The 19,000-nt window shown below is 35.4% G+C and overlaps 3 protein-coding genes and 1 long non-coding RNA gene across 5 annotated transcripts in view; 2 read left to right on the forward strand and 2 right to left on the reverse strand.

The window, feature by feature from the left end:
* LOC143304038 (uncharacterized) overlaps positions 1-19,000 on the reverse strand; it is a 75,628-nt gene that overhangs the window by 6,731 nt on the left and 49,897 nt on the right. The window contains exon 1 of one of the 2 annotated variants that reach the window (XM_076626342.1): positions 2,876-3,006. The exons of the other annotated variant lie outside the window; for it this stretch is intronic. The gene's annotated coding sequence lies outside the window, so the exon portion shown is untranslated. Of the gene's footprint in view, positions 1-2,875; positions 3,007-19,000 lie in introns of those variants that run through there. 2 annotated transcript variants of the gene reach the window in all.
* Positions 653-8,559, reverse strand: LOC117161888 (omega-amidase NIT2-like). Its single transcript, XM_076626345.1, has 5 exons — positions 8,449-8,559; positions 3,694-3,878; positions 3,120-3,301; positions 2,817-3,037; positions 653-2,542 (listed from the first exon to the last, which is right to left on the reverse strand). The coding sequence occupies exons 2-4, from the start codon at positions 3,775-3,777 to the stop codon at positions 2,896-2,898; spliced, it is 408 nt and encodes a 135-aa protein (XP_076482460.1). The 5' UTR covers positions 3,778-3,878; positions 8,449-8,559; the 3' UTR covers positions 653-2,542; positions 2,817-2,895.
* On the forward strand, positions 6,106-9,189 carry LOC143304039 (venom serine protease Bi-VSP-like). Its single transcript, XM_076626344.1, has 6 exons — positions 6,106-6,179; positions 6,564-6,615; positions 6,687-6,884; positions 7,049-7,144; positions 7,216-7,370; positions 7,699-9,189. The coding sequence occupies exons 1-6, from the start codon at positions 6,159-6,161 to the stop codon at positions 7,852-7,854; spliced, it is 678 nt and encodes a 225-aa protein (XP_076482459.1). The 5' UTR covers positions 6,106-6,158; the 3' UTR covers positions 7,855-9,189.
* Positions 8,607-11,259, forward strand: LOC143304042 (uncharacterized). Its single transcript, XR_013060737.1, has 6 exons — positions 8,607-9,195; positions 9,408-9,503; positions 9,580-9,858; positions 9,934-10,202; positions 10,286-10,382; positions 10,545-11,259. It is a non-coding gene; the product is annotated as an uncharacterized LOC143304042 (long non-coding RNA).

Here is a 19,000-nt window from a genome sequence, read left to right on the forward strand (position 1 = left end):
AAAAAGGTATTGTAATCGGTCGGAATTAACATAAAACTCGTCGCATGCGACCATATGGCCTGAATGTTGAATAAACGAGAGTAGAGCGCGAGCTATGTGATTCTAACCGTTTAGGCGGAAACTAATGATTGTAACCAGAGCCGAGATATATGCCAATATTACTTTGCTCGACAAAGCGTATAAGATGAGGAGAGAATCGCGATAAGGTAGAGCAAGAGACAGATATTCTCTACGTAAAGCAAGTCTGTCAACTAGATTGAAATCCTATAGCTATAACTACAGTGAATCCATATTCTGGCGAATTGTCTTTTCACAAATGAAGCTTCTGAAGAACGGAATTGATACAATAACTACTGTTCATTCATAACTACTGTTGTAAGAATCTATATATTTGTCTATCTATATCTATATATATCGATCTATATATATTTGTCAGAATGTCATTTTATCAAAAAACCCATCCTCTGTAATCATAGTTTAACGAAGCATATTTAATAGAAGAGGTAGAGCGTTAAGTGGAGATGATTTAATCACAGTTAAGTAGATAAATCTCTATATTAGTCTCTTTAATTAAAATGTCCTACGTTTTATTTGCGTCATTTTTTTTCTTCATCCAATTTAAAATGTTTAAATAACAATAGCCTATACAACATAATTTTATGTAAAAAAATTGATTATACCATGTTTATTACAGATATTTAACATTTTTGTGTACATACAAAATTTAAATTATACCTCGCTTGAGAACAAAAATTCTATTTGTTTTCCTAACATGTACTAATAGTTATTGATCAAACTAGAAAAAGCTGGAGGAGATTACTTAGGAAGATTACTTAGCATCTTATATTCCTGGCAAGAGAAAATGAAAAATTCGTTTCTTCTCTTTGCTTCCCTGTTCCTTCTTTCCTCCTTTTTCCCTTTTTACATCGCTTTGTTTTACATCGCAATTTACATTTATTTGTAAAGTTTGAATCTCCTCGATATTGAAGATGTTGAAGCTGCAAGTATGTATTTCATTTTAATCCATTCGAGACCGAGATTTAATTGTAAGACGATACCTAGGTGTCGGTACGATCTGAATGTTTAGTTAGAATGATTCTGTGTTTTACTTTCTCCAGGGTATCCTTTTCATACTTTGATATTAAATCGATGACAATCTTAAATAGTATGCCTCATATTTTTAAAGTATAAAATTATATACTATGTTATTGTATAATGTATTATGTACAGTTATATATATATATATAATAATTCTATATTGAAAAAAATATGAAATTAACATGATATATACATTACTACATAAGTTATATATAAAATATGTATATTATATCCTTGCCTACTGACTGATATGAATTTCTTTCGGTCTCGAATGCGTTAAAAGAGAGCGTAAAGAAGTCGAAATTACTTATTGTAATTAGTAAAACGACCTGAGAGGCAGACAGATACAAGAAAGAAGGAATATTATATTAGCGGCATTATCATGTTTTCGCTCTCTTTAAGTCTTTCATCGAGACAGACAATCTACAGGTATTAATCGACCAATTTCTCCAAGCTGATAACTTCGAATTGATGTTTATATATAAGAAGTGTTATGTGTTAATCTGTCTAAATGTTTAAAAGGTGTTATAAATTAAATGTTGTTAAACGATACGTAATTGCCTTTTGATCGTAAATTTTACTATCAAGGGGTCTTTTATGTATGCGTAATCATTGTGAATTATAACAATTTATGTGATCGATATTAAAGGTGTTTAAAAGCATGTATTCTTTTCTATATTATTATTCTCCTATATTATTATCCTATATTATTATAGCATTCCTATATTATTATAATATCCAATTACATGTTGATACACAAGATATACAGATTATTATTTATAACGTTTTGGTTTTCTTAATTGAGTCATTCATTTAGTACAAATGATAAGAAATTAGTAATAATTCACAAAAAAAGGATATCGTAGTAGAAATATTATAAAAAAACATTTTCTGTTTTAGTGCAGAGTTACTCCTTCTTACAGACAGTGTCGTACAAATCTGTACGTCTCTGAGAAAATGTAGGTATCTGAGCCCTTACTTCCTCAACAACTTTTAGATCTGATAGAAAAAAGAAACATACGAAGTAATAAGTAATGCTTACTAATAAATTCAACAAATACAGAGGAAGATGGCTAAATCGATAAATTAACGAGACTAAAAATTAATTACATCATGGATCTCTCGCTTTTAATTTTAAGCTGTAAATTACCGATATCGGTGACTTTTTTTTTTTTTATTTATTTGTTGAAATTTTTTTTTTTTTTTTTTTTGATATCGGTGACTGCCATATTCTCTTGAGTTTCCAAATCGTAAAGAATCTTTCCCCAGGGATTGGTCAACTGTGTATGTCCCCATGCGACGTAACTTGCTTAAGGAACACGAGCCGGTGATATGCAGGCAACGTATGATTGATTATCATTCGCTCTGAAACGCTGAAGTAATGACCAGTGCAGTGGTCCAGTGGTCATATTGAATGCCGCTGGATATATCAGCATTTGGCAACCTAACCCAGAGAAGCAGGAAATATGAAGCCACCGAATACCAATTAACTTCGTAGTTGCACGGTTCACATTCCATCATTTCTGAATATGCGAGGACAGTCCTCTTATTGTGCTTTTAATTCTTTTATTTGTTTCATTTTCAGCAAATATACTGGTTTTTTAAATTAAGCTTCTTTTTATACAGAGTTACAGATTATATTAATTTTATATAGAATATATTTAAGAAAGATATTTAATTTTTTGCTAGTTAAGTATTGATCGATTAAGTTACTGTACCTTTGTTCTGTCACGGTGGTCGTGAGAACGCAGCGAAAGGATGATTATATCTCACATACCTTGGCCAGCAAAATAGCGACTAAACAGTAATAGAAACCCTATGTGACCGGCATCCAGCGATAACCCCTCCACAGGAACCAAGTCCTTGATATAAAAAGGTACCTCTCAAGTCAGTACTGGACATTCTTTTCTGTGCTGTTTGACCATTCTGTATCGTTACTCTGTCAGTGTTTAATAAATTTTCTAATAACAATCAAAATTGAAGTACGAATCTCTCACCTTGCTTGCGGAACGTGAAATTACCCCGAATCGACGTGACAGTTCCGATAAATGCGTGCCATTTCCTCGAATCTAATATCATAGCAAATGCCAATACCTATTTTGCAGCCCTTCACATCGAACGTCGTTAGGGAGTTACCAGGACTGAGTGAATCACTCTCTCGAAAAGTAATCTTATTAGGAATGTCGATGTCGAATAGATGTACCTAATAACATAAAAATGTAGTCGCTAATTCTATTGCTGCAACTTTTGTAATTTAATATCAAAGTTACCAACTCCTAAACTTTAATTATTTTTTATTTAATAACTGACAGCGTTTTTATCACTTTCTTTTATTAAAAAATCTTATCATTTAATAATGTTTAAAAAGGAGAAAAAATAAGTATTTTCGTATGTGAAAAATTTATACAACAACAAACACATTACAACAAAAATGGGCGTTTCCCGTATCATAACGTATTTTATAAACCGTAAATTATAGAATTGGTTATAGTATACGTATGTACATATGTATATTCCTAAATTATTCCCAGATAGAGTCACTTTCTTCACCCCAATATTTTCAAATTCAAAGCCATAAAGGAATATATTACTTACCTTTCGGTGTTTTGCTATCAAAGTTCCATCGGGACCCCAAATAGTACAGGTATTGTACAATTTATCGCCCTCTATTTCAGGCATCGTACCACCAACTACATAGATGTTGTTTTCTTTAGCTGCGTTCGATGAAGCAACGCTCGTTTCACCATCAGGAATACTCTCGGCGTATTTTGGAAAGTACTCTGCATTGCAATATTTCAATTAATGAAAAATAACTGTCTTTTGTTCCAACCATAAATTAAATTGAAATGTTTGTCAGTTTTTTATTTTCTAAATTATCAAAATAACTAAGTTTTATATTTCGACTTAATTAAATATGCAATTACTTAGCGAATAGTATATATAATAAATTGTTTCTACAGGTTCAAAATGAAAAATGAATATTTAGAAATATTTAATTACGACAATGCTATTTGTGTTAGCATCAGTGGCTTGTTACTCAACGACTTTGCTAGTACTTTTTGAAACATAAAGTTAGTTTTCAATTAACACTTATACTAGAGGCGGAATTATAAATGCAAAATAATTGATAATACTAATTTATAAGTACCTAATTATTAGTATGTTAAAAAATATATTTATACAATAATCACGATAATCATGAAAATGGGGAAATCCTATATTCTCGAATCAATTCACAATTTATTTTGTATATTAATTAGATTCCGCGCTCATCAGTACGTACTCACTGGCGACATCGAGAAAATGTATCGGCAATTCCTCGTACGACCAGGGGATCGGAAATATCAAAGGATATTATGGCGCAGCGCGAGTGGAGAAACAGAAACATATGAGCTTAACACCGTAATACTCTTATCATAGAAATAGAAGCAGTCCTCAATTCCCGCCCGCTAACTCCTATCTCCACCGATCCAAATGATCTCCTAGCCCTCACTCCCGGACATTTCCTCATTGGCGATTCATTAATGTGCTTACGTGATCGAGATTTCAGAGACATTCCATCGAACCGACTCTCCAAATGGCAGCATATCCAACAGCTTAAACAACATTTTTGGAACCGCTGGCATAAGGAGTATTTGAACGAGCTAACCAACCGCAATAAATGGAGCAAGGGTGGACACAGCATCCAAAAGGGCACAATCGTCATCCTCAGAGAGGACAACGTTCCCTCCGTGCATTGGCCTCTGGGCCGAGTTATCAAGGTTCATCCAGGCGCCGATGGTGTCATCCGGACAGCTACAGTTCAGACGGTAAAGAGCATTTTGGATCGGGGCGTCAAAAGGCTTGTCCCACTGCCAATTCAACCCGATCTCGAGAAACCCGAACAACTAGCCACCGAGACGAAATAAGATGGGAACTTCAACCACACCTCGCTAGTTTGATCGGTACCCTCTCAACGGGGGGAGAATGTTACGCCATGCGGCTTACCATAGGTCATATTCTTAACTATCGATCGCGGCACTATAATGTCGCAGACGGATCGTCGCGTCTGCCCGGCAAACAAACATTGTAGTGGCAAGCGCATGGTTCATTAAGCAGGGCGACTTCCAGAAAAAACGAAAAAAATCGAAAGGCGTTCAGAACTTTTCGAGAAGTCGAACCGTCTACACATCTGTTATGTCGCGCATTACTTATCAACCAAAACGCAGTTACATTTTTTTTGTTCCATTTATATCTTTCTAGTTAATAAGTTGTTGAAATAAACATTAATTTATTTGTGTTAATTCTGTGGAATTTCATTGAACTACCCTTATTATCATAATCGAAATAAGGGGATCGATCAGTTCGTGGCGTCGATTATTTAATCGTAACGGGAACTTACAACTCTCGTTGACGTGCTATCTCGCGATCGCGTCTCTCCGCGAACGGTCGAAACAAAATGATTCACTAAAAACTGTCCTGAATTCCTAAGAATTTATTTACCGCAAAACTGACAAAGTGTTTATTTAAAAAATGAGGTTGAAGGTAGTCCTTTTATTTCATTTCATTCATTTTCATTTTCTTTCTTAAGTATGGCTAACACAATATCTAATCAATTAAAATTTTATATTTTCACGTGAGTTTCTTTAGATAATTATTATCAACATGATGACTAACTCTTACGGATTAATACGTGTCTGTAGGGCAATCCGGTGGACTTGATCGGCTTTTTACTTCGAAAGTTGAGTAATCGGTGTCGCTTTCTTACGCATCTTTGAACTGTATAAATGTTTTAAAATTGTTTGATCCAGAATGTACCACACCGAACAATCAAGAAGGCAGGTGCCTTGACTACAGAAAATGTAAACCTCTGCAAGAAATATGGCAGATACAGTACCGTACAGCCACCGATTTTTATAGACGATCAGTGTGCAGATACCAGGGCAATGTTACGATCGTTTGCTGTCCGAACGATCCAAACAAGGAGAAGAGAGAAATTTTAATAAAAACTGTGTATAAGTATAAGGCTTTGCGACCACCATACTGTGGTTTTAGCAACGTCTCTCATACCAGGGTGGTCGATGGTAAACCAGCTGAACTTGGTACGTTTTATGTCTTTCTTTCCGATTAATAATAAGCCATTTACTGCAAAGAATGAACTTTAAAGGCATTAAACAGCACATCAATGTACATTTCAATTAGACCAAATAATAATGCTATGATTTTATCGGTAGTAACTTTACTTATTAACTTGAATTATTTCTTTCTTTTACTTCATGTTAGGAAGAGTATCTTTTTGCTTGAAATAAAAAATTGATATAGGAGTAATAATATGGATAGAGATCAAAAACTGTTAGGGCAGAAATTACACGTTTGAACTTTATAGTTCAGTATAGTTCAAATAGAAATTATATAGAATTATTTAATAATTTGTATTCCACTGGAATAAAAATTTAATTTCTGTCTTTATCAAATCTCTATTTCAGAGTATTTGTACGTATGTACTTATCGTCTGCTGTATGATCGAATATCGAATAGGTAATAATCGTTGTTACTCGTTACGTGAGAAAAAATTATGTATATTCACAACTATGACTATTGCATTTTAGGCGCTTGGCCATGGATCGCTGCATTAGGTTTTCGTAATCCCCGAAACCCAGACAAACCACTATGGAAGTGCGGAGGTTCCCTGATATCAACTAGGCATGTTTTGACCGCAGCACATTGTGCACATATGGATGGAATAGAAAACATACACAATCATAATATTGCCATTCTTAGATTGGTGGAGGAGGTGCCATTTTCGAGTAAGTCCTCAAATATATATATATATGCTATTGAGTATTACTGAAGTATCATATCCTGAAATTTCTTACTGTACACATATATTGTGTCATAAAGCGTGTACAATTCTTTCTCATACTTTTGGTCATTCGTTTCCTGCATTTTCATTTATTTTTTTATTTTTCAGGGTACGTATATCCCATTTGTACGAAAGAGCCCCTACGAAAGAGCAACTTCGTCGGCTATAACCCCCTTGTTGCTGGATGGAGAGCGTTAAGATATAGTAAGTGATATCAATTTTATAATAAAATTAAACAGTTCCAGTCTTAAATATCTTTCTTATTTTCTTCGTAGGACGACCACGACGTAATGCATTAATGGAAGTACAAATGCCAGTGATTAAGAACGCCGAATGCAAAATAGCTTATTCCAAATTTCCTAATGCACCTGATATCACTGATGGTATAATATGCGCCGAACATGCTCAGGGTGGAGAGGATTCTTGTACGGTAATTAAGTTACAGAGTTACTACAAACTATACGGTATCTGAAGACACGTCAATTCGAATTAACATCAAATCGACGTCTTAAACATTAAAAATAATAGATAAACACAATTTAATAGTTTTGCCCACTTCTCACACCTCATTATGGTATTTAATCTAATTTCCTTCTAATCTTAGTTTTGCTCAAAATACATATAACATGTACATTATAAATTGGAGTATTTCAATACACAAATCAATAGAAGATTATTACTGTATATAAGTGTAATTTCAATACAATTCGATTGATATATTTCAGTATCTTTGATTAAAAATTTAACGATCCTTTCAGGCTGACCGCGGCGGACCACTGCTGATACAACATGAATTAACCTCGTATTTAATAGGTATTGTGTCTTATGCTTATAAGTGCGGCACAGCTGGCTATCCCAGCGTTTACACTAGGGTCACATCGTACCTTGACTTCATTCTCCAAGCGATGCAATAATATGATATTACTGTTCCATAAATATCATTGTGTAAAAAACGTAAAGTTGGATTTTCTTATTGTGGAGATAAGAAACAGCTCAAATTTACATTGTTTTGTACGTTACAAATTATAGGCTTAAAATGTACGAAATGTAACTTTGAAACGACACTAATTTTTTACGCACGATAGACCTCCACGACTTAGGTATGTAAAGATGATAAACGTATATTAATTCTATTAATTTGGTAATAATAAACCAACTTTCTGAGAAGTTCTGTAAATTTCGTTTCTGTTGTATCAAGAGAATAATGGAATATTCCACCTAGATCGTATACTTCTTGTATGTACATACAAAATTTTCCGGCTAATCTAAAACACTTCATAAGATAGAGAGCTTCTGGAGATTCGGACACAGAGAGTGCATAAAATACAAGATAAGTCTCGTGTCTTTCAAAATTATTTTTTATTCGCTAAAAACGTCCTGTGTACTCATGCAATCACATGCAACCTCGAAACTTCGCTTATTTTTTATCACTTTCCAATTCAATACACTGTTTCTGCATTTTTGACTATATGTAAGAGAAATTTCCATTCAGCCAAAGGTGTACTTACAGATTATAGATTCCTATACGACTCTCGGTAAAAATTTATCCGCACTCCAGATAGTTAAAACCTCTGTCGACCGTATTGATCCATCTGCACTCTTCGTATGACGTCAATATCTGTTCAGTGCTGCTGCGCAGGTTTTATTGTGTTACGTCAATTCGTTTGTGACCGTTGCGCGAGTAATGGCGCTTTGCAATGGCCATTTGCAGGAAAACAGTGCAGGATGCTGTGATTCGTTTCTTGTGGTCGGAGGTTATGTTTGATGCCTATATTTATCAAAGATTTAATGCACATTATGGAGAAAGTGTTTTGTCACGAAATGTGTTCGAATGGGCACAAAAGTTCAAAGAGGATCGCATAAGTGTTATGAAAAAACAGCTGGACGCCCGTCCACATCCACGATGACAACATTGAACGTGCTCATGAACTTATGCTCTATGGAATAGACGAGTGACGCTGGATAATGTGGCAAATCATTTGCAAATCAGCCACGGCTCTGCTTATGCAATAGTGCACGACAGATTTGGGTTTTAAAAAGTTTGTGCGAGATGGATGCCGAAAAAGCTGATGAAAAGGTGAAGACGACGATGCATTCGTGGTTCGCAGCTCAGCCCAAAACATTTTTTAATGAGAAAATACGAAGGTCCTTCAGCAAATGGACAAAGTGTATACAGAAATTGAGTGATTATGTCAAAAAATGATGTATGTCTTTTTTGACAATTGCCTAAAATAAATTCTACACCGACAGAGCGGGTAACTTTTTACTCACCCTCATAAGACACTTAAATTTCCAATCTATTATGATGAACAAAAGAGCTTATACTATTAAATCTAATTGTATTTTGTTGCATGAGAGTACACGTGTATGTGATGTACATTACCTTTATATCCCCTTGAACGCTTCAATATTGCGCATATATACTATATTTTGTACAGCTTCTATAAAATTTTGTATGTTTGTTTAGGCTGTTAATCTAGAGGCTGGAGTACAAAGAAGTGGCACAATGATGTGGGCTGATGACATTTATAATTATCAAGGAATCACCCCTACATTCGCTCAGGTATATATCGTTGACTATAATGTATTTAACATATATGATTGTTAGAATATTAATAATTAATTTTTAATTCTATCAGGATTTTAATGAAACTGTCCCTTGGGAAGGAAGAACTGATACCTTGATATCACGGTTTGTACATCCTATATGTACGACAAATTTTAGAACATTATATAACGAAGAACCAGATCGTCATGGCCATGTGATGTGAATAAAAGGACTTGAATTTGATGATATTTTTATAATGTTAGATAACATAACTAAGTATCTTCACAGTAAGATAGGATGACATGGTTTACATGATCTTAATGTTGTTCACATGAGTGATGATATTATAAGGAAAAGTGTAATATCACAGGTAGGATGATTCATAATTTAGAACTACTAACTCATGTATGTATTAAAAATTAAAGAAATATATTAAATTTTATAGGATATTTATGTTTAGTAACCAGTAATTCAGAGATTGGTATTCATGGTTACTATAACGAGGCTGTAGAAACGCACCCTTTCTTCTTTGCAAATGGTCCTGTATTTATGTCTAAGCCGAAACTGGAACCTCTGAATAATTTAGATTTATTCTTGTTATTTTCTAAAATACTTATCTACAGTATACCATAAGGAATGATACCGTATCACACCTAATCAAGTGTCTTAAGAAACATCAACAGGATATCACAGTAATCCTTTATCGACTGATATGTAAGTAAAAGTTATGTGTCATTGTTATACACAGTTATGTGTTATTGTTATACACAGTTATTTATCATTTTCTATTAATTCAGTTGTAGCCACTACAATATCTATGACACTGGTAGTAATTATAAGAACAATAATGATGTTCTATAAGAGGAAATGATGATTAGGAACAAAAACTTACAGGTAAGTCAAAGTATATGTTATTTGCCATTTGAAAAGAAAGTTACTAACTTAGAATTTTTTGATAAATAATAATTGTGCAAAATATATTGGATTTCAAATTTGTCAAAAATTGAAATTTAAGAAGCATTGTAATAATATAACATTAATATTTTGATTTTTCAGGAGATATCATGCGGTGGATGGATAATATGTAAAAAATATTAAGCAGTATATGAATTTTCATATTGCGTAGAGATAACAAAATGAATTTTAAAAAATGTCGACATGGTAATAAGAAATAGCATCATGACAAAGAATATATAAACACAGTTTCATTTTTTATAAATAAAAATTTGTTGTTCCAGATTTTGAAATATAGTGAAACGTTTAATTAGTATCTTAATATCTTTAAATAATTATTATTTTAGAATCAATTGTAATTGTATCATACGTACTTTTGAATTCGTGCAAGAACATATGTAATTTTGAAGTAGTTATTATTAGGAAATTGTTAGACGCGAACAGTATGCGAAAAGTTAGTATGTAGTGTAATAATTATCAATCAAAACACAAGAATTAAATTCTTGAGGAAAAAATTTCCGGAATTTCTTATTTACATGATTATAAAGAAATCCATAATAAAAAGGAGCTGCTTTCTAATACTTCTCTTCCTTGTAATGCCTACGTTGATAATAACGAGGTTCGACTTTTTGTTTTTAGAGGGGTACTGGAAAATTTGAAAGTACAGTACCATTGGGAAGAAAATCACGATATTGAAAACGATATTTGCAAGTAAATTTCCAAAAAATCTGTTTTCAAATTTTCGCTTTCTATTTCACATTAAAAGAAAGGGCTGCCTTCTTTTTCTGCAAGACAAAACAAACATTCTGAATCTCGTATCAATGAATGATGTCAATAAGTTATTTTTCTTTTCAGATTGAACAATATTCCAGATTTATTCACAATTTCATACTACGCGAAGAATAGACTTTCATAGGTATATAAAGGAAATATTAAGTATAGGAAAACTCTTTTTCGTTGTAGGTGACATATGCTTCACGGTTGAACACATGTATTTTTGAACACATATAAATGAAAAAGTACTCTTATGGAGAAAAAGAATTGATACCTTCGATTGACATTAGATAATGTATATAAACTTATGAACAATCACTATCAGTTTGTATTTTAGGTGCACACGCAGATTTGTTGGAGTTCTTATAAAATGTACTTCCTGTACGAACGTTTTATTCTTCCAAATTTTACGATACTATGTCTCATATAATAACTATATGGATTAAACGTAATATAAATGATCCGAAAATAGACTCGAACGACATTAATTGTCTTTCTATTTATACCAATATCGAAAATACAAGTAAAGCTGGAGCAATAGTATGCAAGAATGGACTATTTATTATTTTAAACCAAATCATAGCATATTCAGAATGCACAGTATTATCATGAAATGTAAATGAATCAGTTGTAAACGAACGATTTTACTGTAAAATCATTGCCTCCTTTTTTTCATCTGAAATATAGCAGCAATGAGTACATTCTTTTAATATATAATAAAACGAGATATCTTTATAAAGTTACATATGTCATCACTGGTAACTGTTATCTCGTATGACACCAAATATACCGTTAGTATGGAATGATATTTTTATGAAGATATACTTTAATGATAGATTTTATGAATGAAACGTTATATAAGAAAAATTATCTCTTGTTATTCTATGAAGTGTAGTAGCTAATGAAGATTAATTTTACGAAGTATTAGAGCAAAAGAGAATTAAAAAATTAAAAAGATCTAAATAAGATTGTTCGTGTGGCTTAATTATCTCAATTCTGGTACACCACTTGTTACATTCTAACTAATTAGCGCTAAACAATAACTTGCAAATATTAAAGATATTAACACCTTAATATTAACACCTAAAGGTTTTCAGGAAATTTTATAATATTTGATTATTGTATATCTAGTTATTGATTGATAAAATTTCTTGTATAAGCATAGATCGAGGTTGACGTCATACGCAGATTGCATTACAGGTATCGTTTTAATTTATTTTATGGCTAGAATCATTTGAATATTATACGAATAATTATTTCCATTCGAACGATTAATAAATCACGTACCTATAAAAGATATATTATGAAAAAGACGTGACGAAACAAAAAAATATTGGAAATTCCGTTGTCATTAGATCAATTATTTTTGCAATGATTTTTATTTCCATGTAATTACATATGAAATGGGTAATTCATTAACATCTCCTCGAATCGAATATAATTCGTTACACTTCACAACGATTCAAATAATGGACGGGAAATATATAATAACTTTCCTGTCCTTGCGTTAAAATAGTACTGTACAAATCAGATGATACAGGAAATACCCAAAAAACCCAATTTTTGTGATTTCAATGTCACAGACAATGACACAACTAATCAGAACACGTTCGAGGCTATAGACATTGAAATTACCGCGTGTTTAATACGTTTAAAGCATAAATCTAAATTTCACGCGATTATTTCTTTGTACATTGTGAAACTCTTAAATTATCTTAATCGAATAAATAATCCTAATGTAATAAAACATCTTGAAATAGACCTAGATATCTGAAACAGAAACTCGAAGGATAAGAAATCCTAAAAGGTACTAATCCTAAAATAACAAACTCCTAAATAATAAACAAGTGATAAAACCAGTTATAAATAATAAACCTTACCTGGAATAATCAAATCCTAACTAATCGAAAATAAAATAAGGCAAGCAATTCTTAATCTTTCAAGTAATTTTTCCGAAAACACAGAAAGATAGAGAAATTAAAAAGACGCAGCACAAATTGCAGCACAATGAAAGTTTCAGAGCGATGAATACGATCGTATTAAACTAAATAATTTTCAAAAGTGAAATTACACTGAAACGTATATCGATGATATTTGTCATTTCTACGATCTGTTTCGTTTGATCGTGCTTCTTTTCTGATGTAAATTCAATTTATAATACGAACTAAGTTTCCTTTATTATTATTAGTCCTGCGTCTTTTTAATTCGTCACTTCTTTTATTTCAGAACAATGACGGGCTCCAAGATGCTGTTCGGATGTTTGGCGTTAATTGCTTTTCTGCATCCATTAGTTCACGTTTGTACTTCGAGTAGTACAGCTCAAGGTTTGTACTTCGAGTTGTCTTTTTCCATGCACTTCAAATTCCAATACGATCTGGTCACGTGGCCTTCGTACAATTTCGAAATTTTACCTGTTTGGTAATCGTCAATGAAAAAAGAAGTTATGCGTGACCTCAACACATTGAAACAATTTTTATGATTTTTTATTTGCCGGTTGGTCAGCAAGTTAATGGAAAAATTTCACTTAACTATTCGCGTTAATTTCTTCGGTTTAACTTTTGGGAAATGCTTCGTTAGTTTCGGGAATATTCCAACGATTCGTTTTACGTACAAAATAAGCATGATAAATATTACATCACGGTAATGTAATATCGGAATATATTAAAGGTGTAATTTTGGCCGATTAATTATAATTTATTAATAATGGATTGAAAATACAGATATTAGTTAGACAGAGAAACGATGTTTGATTAACAGGAAAACTAAATGCAACGCTCGTATTTACAACAAATAACTTGACAACTATTTGGTAACTCTCTCTCTCTCTCTCTCTCTCTCTCTCTCTCTCTCTCTCACTAGCAACTCTAACACTCGACAACACTCGCAAGTCAATTCTAACGACTCTATGCTTCGACGTTTCGATCAACTCTGATTCTCGCAACACGCACACTTTTCGATTCGCCTTGGATAGCGAAACCGTCCTTCTTCTAACGTTGTCTATTGTTTCCTTCATACCTATGTAAGAACTACCAACTACGTGCCTTTAGTCACGTAGGCACTCTTAAATGTAAACGAACCACAGAAACACGACGTACACGGTTTTTCTATTTTCAGCCGATCTCCAATCAAAGCTATTCTACGATATTACAATCGGCCTTTCCTGACAATCACATCTGCCCTCAGGTGTGCTCATCATCGCCGCTCGCACTTACATCACTATCGTCAGCATTCCACCATTTCATGTGATCGGCTGCCGTGGAAGTTGTACGTGGCCCTTCGTGCTCCCCCTCTCGCTGCACTATGTATCGGTCATTTCGCAGGACTTTTATCACCCGATACGGTCCAAGAAACTTCGGATGCAGCTTTAGCCCGGGACCCCTCTGCATCCTCTCGATTGCCACTAGATCTCCCGTCCTGTATGCTGTCGCCTTCTTGCGTCTCCTGTTATACGCCCGCTTGTTTCGGATTTGGATCTCCTCAATCCGTCTCTTTGCGTCCGCACGCAGCTGATCTCGTTCCTCTTGGAACACCGCGGCCTGTTCGTCCTCGATGCTACTGCTCCTCTTTCGCTCTTCCTCTATCTTCCTCTCCGTTCTTTGTTTACCCATTTCACTCTTGTCAGGGGCTTTGATCGTCGTGGCAGCATCGTGACATTTTCGTAGGCTCGGTTCGTACATGGAAGACGTTAACAACTTACCATCTACCGAGACTATGATCTCTTCTTTTTCGAAGGTCTTCACGTTCATCGTGTCCTCGACAATCCCATCGTCGTCCTCGTCATCCACATCCTCTGTATATCGAATCTTCGTATCGATATTATTGGAGGGATTCCGCGCGTGCGACTTCCCTTGTCTTTTCGTTCGCCTTGCATTCACTCTCTTCGAGTCTATTCGAAAACTTGAAACAACCCTCACACTCGCAACGCTATCCTTCTCAGTAAATTCGCAAATATCATCAACAACATCCTGTTGCTGTTGTTTAGCCAGATTCTTCCTCCTCGTGATGTTCGCTAAGTCCTCCTGCTGGCCGCAAGAATCCGACGAGGACACCATCTCGTGGTCCACTTTACCAATCACCACGTGTCTTGCCACTATTCTCCGTTCCTCCGACACTTGCTGCACAGCTGCCCGATACTTCTTCAAAACTTCTGCTAACTCTTCTTTATTTTCTTCCAATTGCGACAGTAGCTCAGTTCGTTCGCGACTAGCTACATTAATACGATCTACTGCTTCGGAACGTTGCCGCAGTACTTCCTGCAACGAAGCCTGCGTCTCATTCAGTTCTTGCTCCAGTGCCTGTTTCGCTTTAACTGCAACTGCTCTAGCGCATTCTGCATCTTCTAACTGGTTCTTCAGCTGTCGTAAAGCTGTTTTATCCGTCGAGTCACCTTTCGATATCTCCAGCATCGTTTGAGCGTCTCTTAGCAATGCTTTGGTTCTCTTCAAATCTCTTTTTAGCCTATGTTGCATGTCCTTAACGTGTGACAAATCTATCTCACTCGCCTGTGTCTCTACATCTATCTTGAGGACTTCCGGACACTCATCGGGATTTTCGTCCTTTATTCTACTAATAAAAGATTCTCCCCCTTTTATACCTATTTCAACAGTGTCCAAAAAGTCTGCGCCAATAATAAGCGAATGTTGCATCACTGTGTCTGAAACTACGTGTATGGTTATACAGTAGGACTCATTGTCTATAATAATGTTCGTCGAAAATTTCCCGAGCGTAAAATTCCTTCCGGAACCGACACCGCGAAATCCAACGATTTCCCGACTTAATCTGGGCGCTCCGATTTTCACATGCTGATTTGCTCGCATTAGAGTCAGCTCACTACCGGTGTCTATCAACGCGCTCAATTCGAAATTTTCCATCTTAACATCCTTACCACGCCTTGTTTGTAACGACCGAAACACGCTGTAAACTTTTTTTGAGGACTCACCCAAATTGTCGCAACTTGATGCGTACTTGATGTGTCCGTACTCCCTACATTTGAAGCATTTAGGTCCTCTCGACTTGCTCGGACACTCCGCGCACACGTGCTCCGCATCACCGCAATTGTAGCATCGCGCCTTCCTCGCATCTCCAGATCGACCGAGTTCCTTGTTCCTCTCGGTTTCGGACAGCTTCGCCACCGGCTTTACCCTGTTACTCTTCGGCTCCTCAAATTTCGTCCTCATCTCCATATCTCTTTTTATCGCTTCGTAGCGCCTGAAACGCTCTTTTAATTGCTCGATATTCCTGGCTCCGTATAGCACAGTCTTGTTCGCGACCTCGTCGGGAATGCCTTGAATTACGTAGTCTATCAAGGATTGCGTATCAACCCTTCCTTGTTTTGCAATCCCGCACATGTGATACATATATTGTTGCAGACTCTCATCTGCTTTCTTCTTTCTATGGGATAACTCGCCATGTATCTGTTGGTCGCTTACTACATTTTCAAACTCATTCCTCAACGCCTTTTTTAGCTTTGCCCAGAACTTCGCGCATCGCTCTTGTCGTACGAAGGCCTGAGCGGAGCCTGCGAGTAATTTCTTAGCATAGGCCACCATGTGGGCGTCTGACCAACCCCACACTTCTGCCATTTCCTCGAAGTCTTCCACCCACTGATTTACACTCAGCAGATCATCACCGCTGAATTTCTCTAATGAGTCTTCCACGTCTTTAAGACTCAACATCGAACCGACGCATATACTTCTGCTGATACTCATCGCGGTCCTGATACACCGCTCGCGTGCCTCTCCTGTATTCTCGCGCGCCTTGTTTATCGTCCTCGCCTTCACTTTCGTCGGAGCTCTCTTCTTCCGACGATACATCGTCTCCTTCTAGGGCCGCCTGTAGCCGCGCGCGTAGTTCGGATTTTCTTCCCGTTACCTTCAACCCCAAGCTAACGAGACGCGCTCTCAGCTCTTTCGTCCTCAGCTTCTCGAGGTCTTCCTCTCCCTCTTGACTGCGTTCGGCTCTCTGCTTGCTTCTTAGATCTCGCTTTGTTGGTTCTTCGCCACGCTTCGAATCCTTAGGAGTAGATCGACCAGGTTTGCACGCTCTGTTCAACCTGGCAACCAGCACTGATCTCGCACCGGATATAGGCAGATTCATCTGTGCGAGCTTACTCCTCAGCTCCTCCAGCGTCAAATCCTCTTCACCCGACAATCGTTCGTCTTCAACGTTTGCCATTTTATTCTATTCTTTTCTACTCCCGCACAAATAGCTCCGTTAAATCGTATCGTTTCTCTGTCTTATTCAATCCCGGACGAGCCCCCACTTGTAATATCGGAATATATTAATAATGGATTGAAAATACAGATATTAGTTAGACAGAGAAACGATGTTTGATTAACAGGAAAACTAAATGCAACGCTCGTATTTACAACAAATAACTTGACAACTATTTGGTAACTCTCTCCCTCTCTCTCTCTCTCACTAGCAACTCTAACACTCGACAACACTCGCAACTCAATTCTAACGACTCTATGCTTCGACGTCTCGATCAACTCTGATTCTCGCAACACGCACACTTTTCGATTCGCCTTGGATAGCGAAACCGTCCTTCTTCTAACGCCTTTTTAAAACGCGATGGCGCTATCACTTTCTAAAAGCGTCGTCTTTACATTTCCGATGGCCACGGGCACATCCGACTGCCAGATATACAATGTATTATAAGAGTATCATTACCATACTTTTCATGAAAAGAGCAATTTTTCTTGATAACTATACTCTGTAACATAGATTGAAGTCGCTGATTTGATCCCTCTGATATCGTTGTCTTATGAGAGTCTCGCCTGGTCTTGATTGGTTCTGTTGACTCTTATCGTTGTGAAAAATCGATTCGTTGTGTACCTTTTTTGTATAGAGAATTATTTTGTGGTAGAATATAATGTTGTAATATTTGTGGTCTTTACTTTACTAATTTTGTCACTGAGCCGCTCTTTGGTTCGTTGAGCGATTCATATTCCGCATATATTCCGTACTTGCTTCGCTTGGTACTTTTATAATTTTCGCAGTTACAATAAAAAATTTAATTCTTAACAGATTAAAGATCTAACCTCTTGCTTTATAGTGTACAATAATTTTTTTTTTTTTTTGTATAGGTTATGTGATCCATAGTTTGAGTAAGTAGTACATATATATATATATATGTCGGGGTATCATTAAGATTTGAATCACGTAATGTTTCTTCATTTGAATTAGCCATTGTTTTTCAAAACAGAGAATATATTTACACGAATAAACAAGGTTTTACAAAATATTATGAATAATGAATTTTGTAAATGATATGATTGATTAACAAATGATAAATTAAATTATTAATTAGATTAAAGAATAATAAGTTTTATCGAACAATAAAAGAAACGAATAATATATCTTACGATTTACTAATTTAACGAATAATGAAAATTAACGATTGATAAATTTACAAATATTGAATTTAATTTACGCTATAAACAATGATCCGGGGTTCAAACGAATCCACGGTCAACGGGAAAACTTTAAACAATTTTATAACACAAAAATACGTTTGCTGAATCACTCGGAAAAATTACTCGATGTATCACTTTCCAAGGCGATCACACGAATGAATATCTGATTAAAATCTTTTTCGTAATACGACTGCATTTGTTTGTTATATTCTCGCTGGAAACATCGAGAAGGTTCCAATCGTTGTTGCTAGGCAATATCTGTCAAAAGTTTGTTATATACTCTTTGGAAACATCGAGAAAGATCCAAACGCCGATACTAGGCAATTTCTGTCTTCATCAAGCAAAACGTTTATCCCGTGACCGTGG

The sequence above is a fragment of the Bombus vancouverensis genome, chromosome 18, assembly GCF_051014615.1.
Source record: "Bombus vancouverensis nearcticus chromosome 18, iyBomVanc1_principal, whole genome shotgun sequence".
NCBI classification, from domain to species: Eukaryota; Metazoa; Arthropoda; class Insecta; order Hymenoptera; family Apidae; genus Bombus; species Bombus vancouverensis.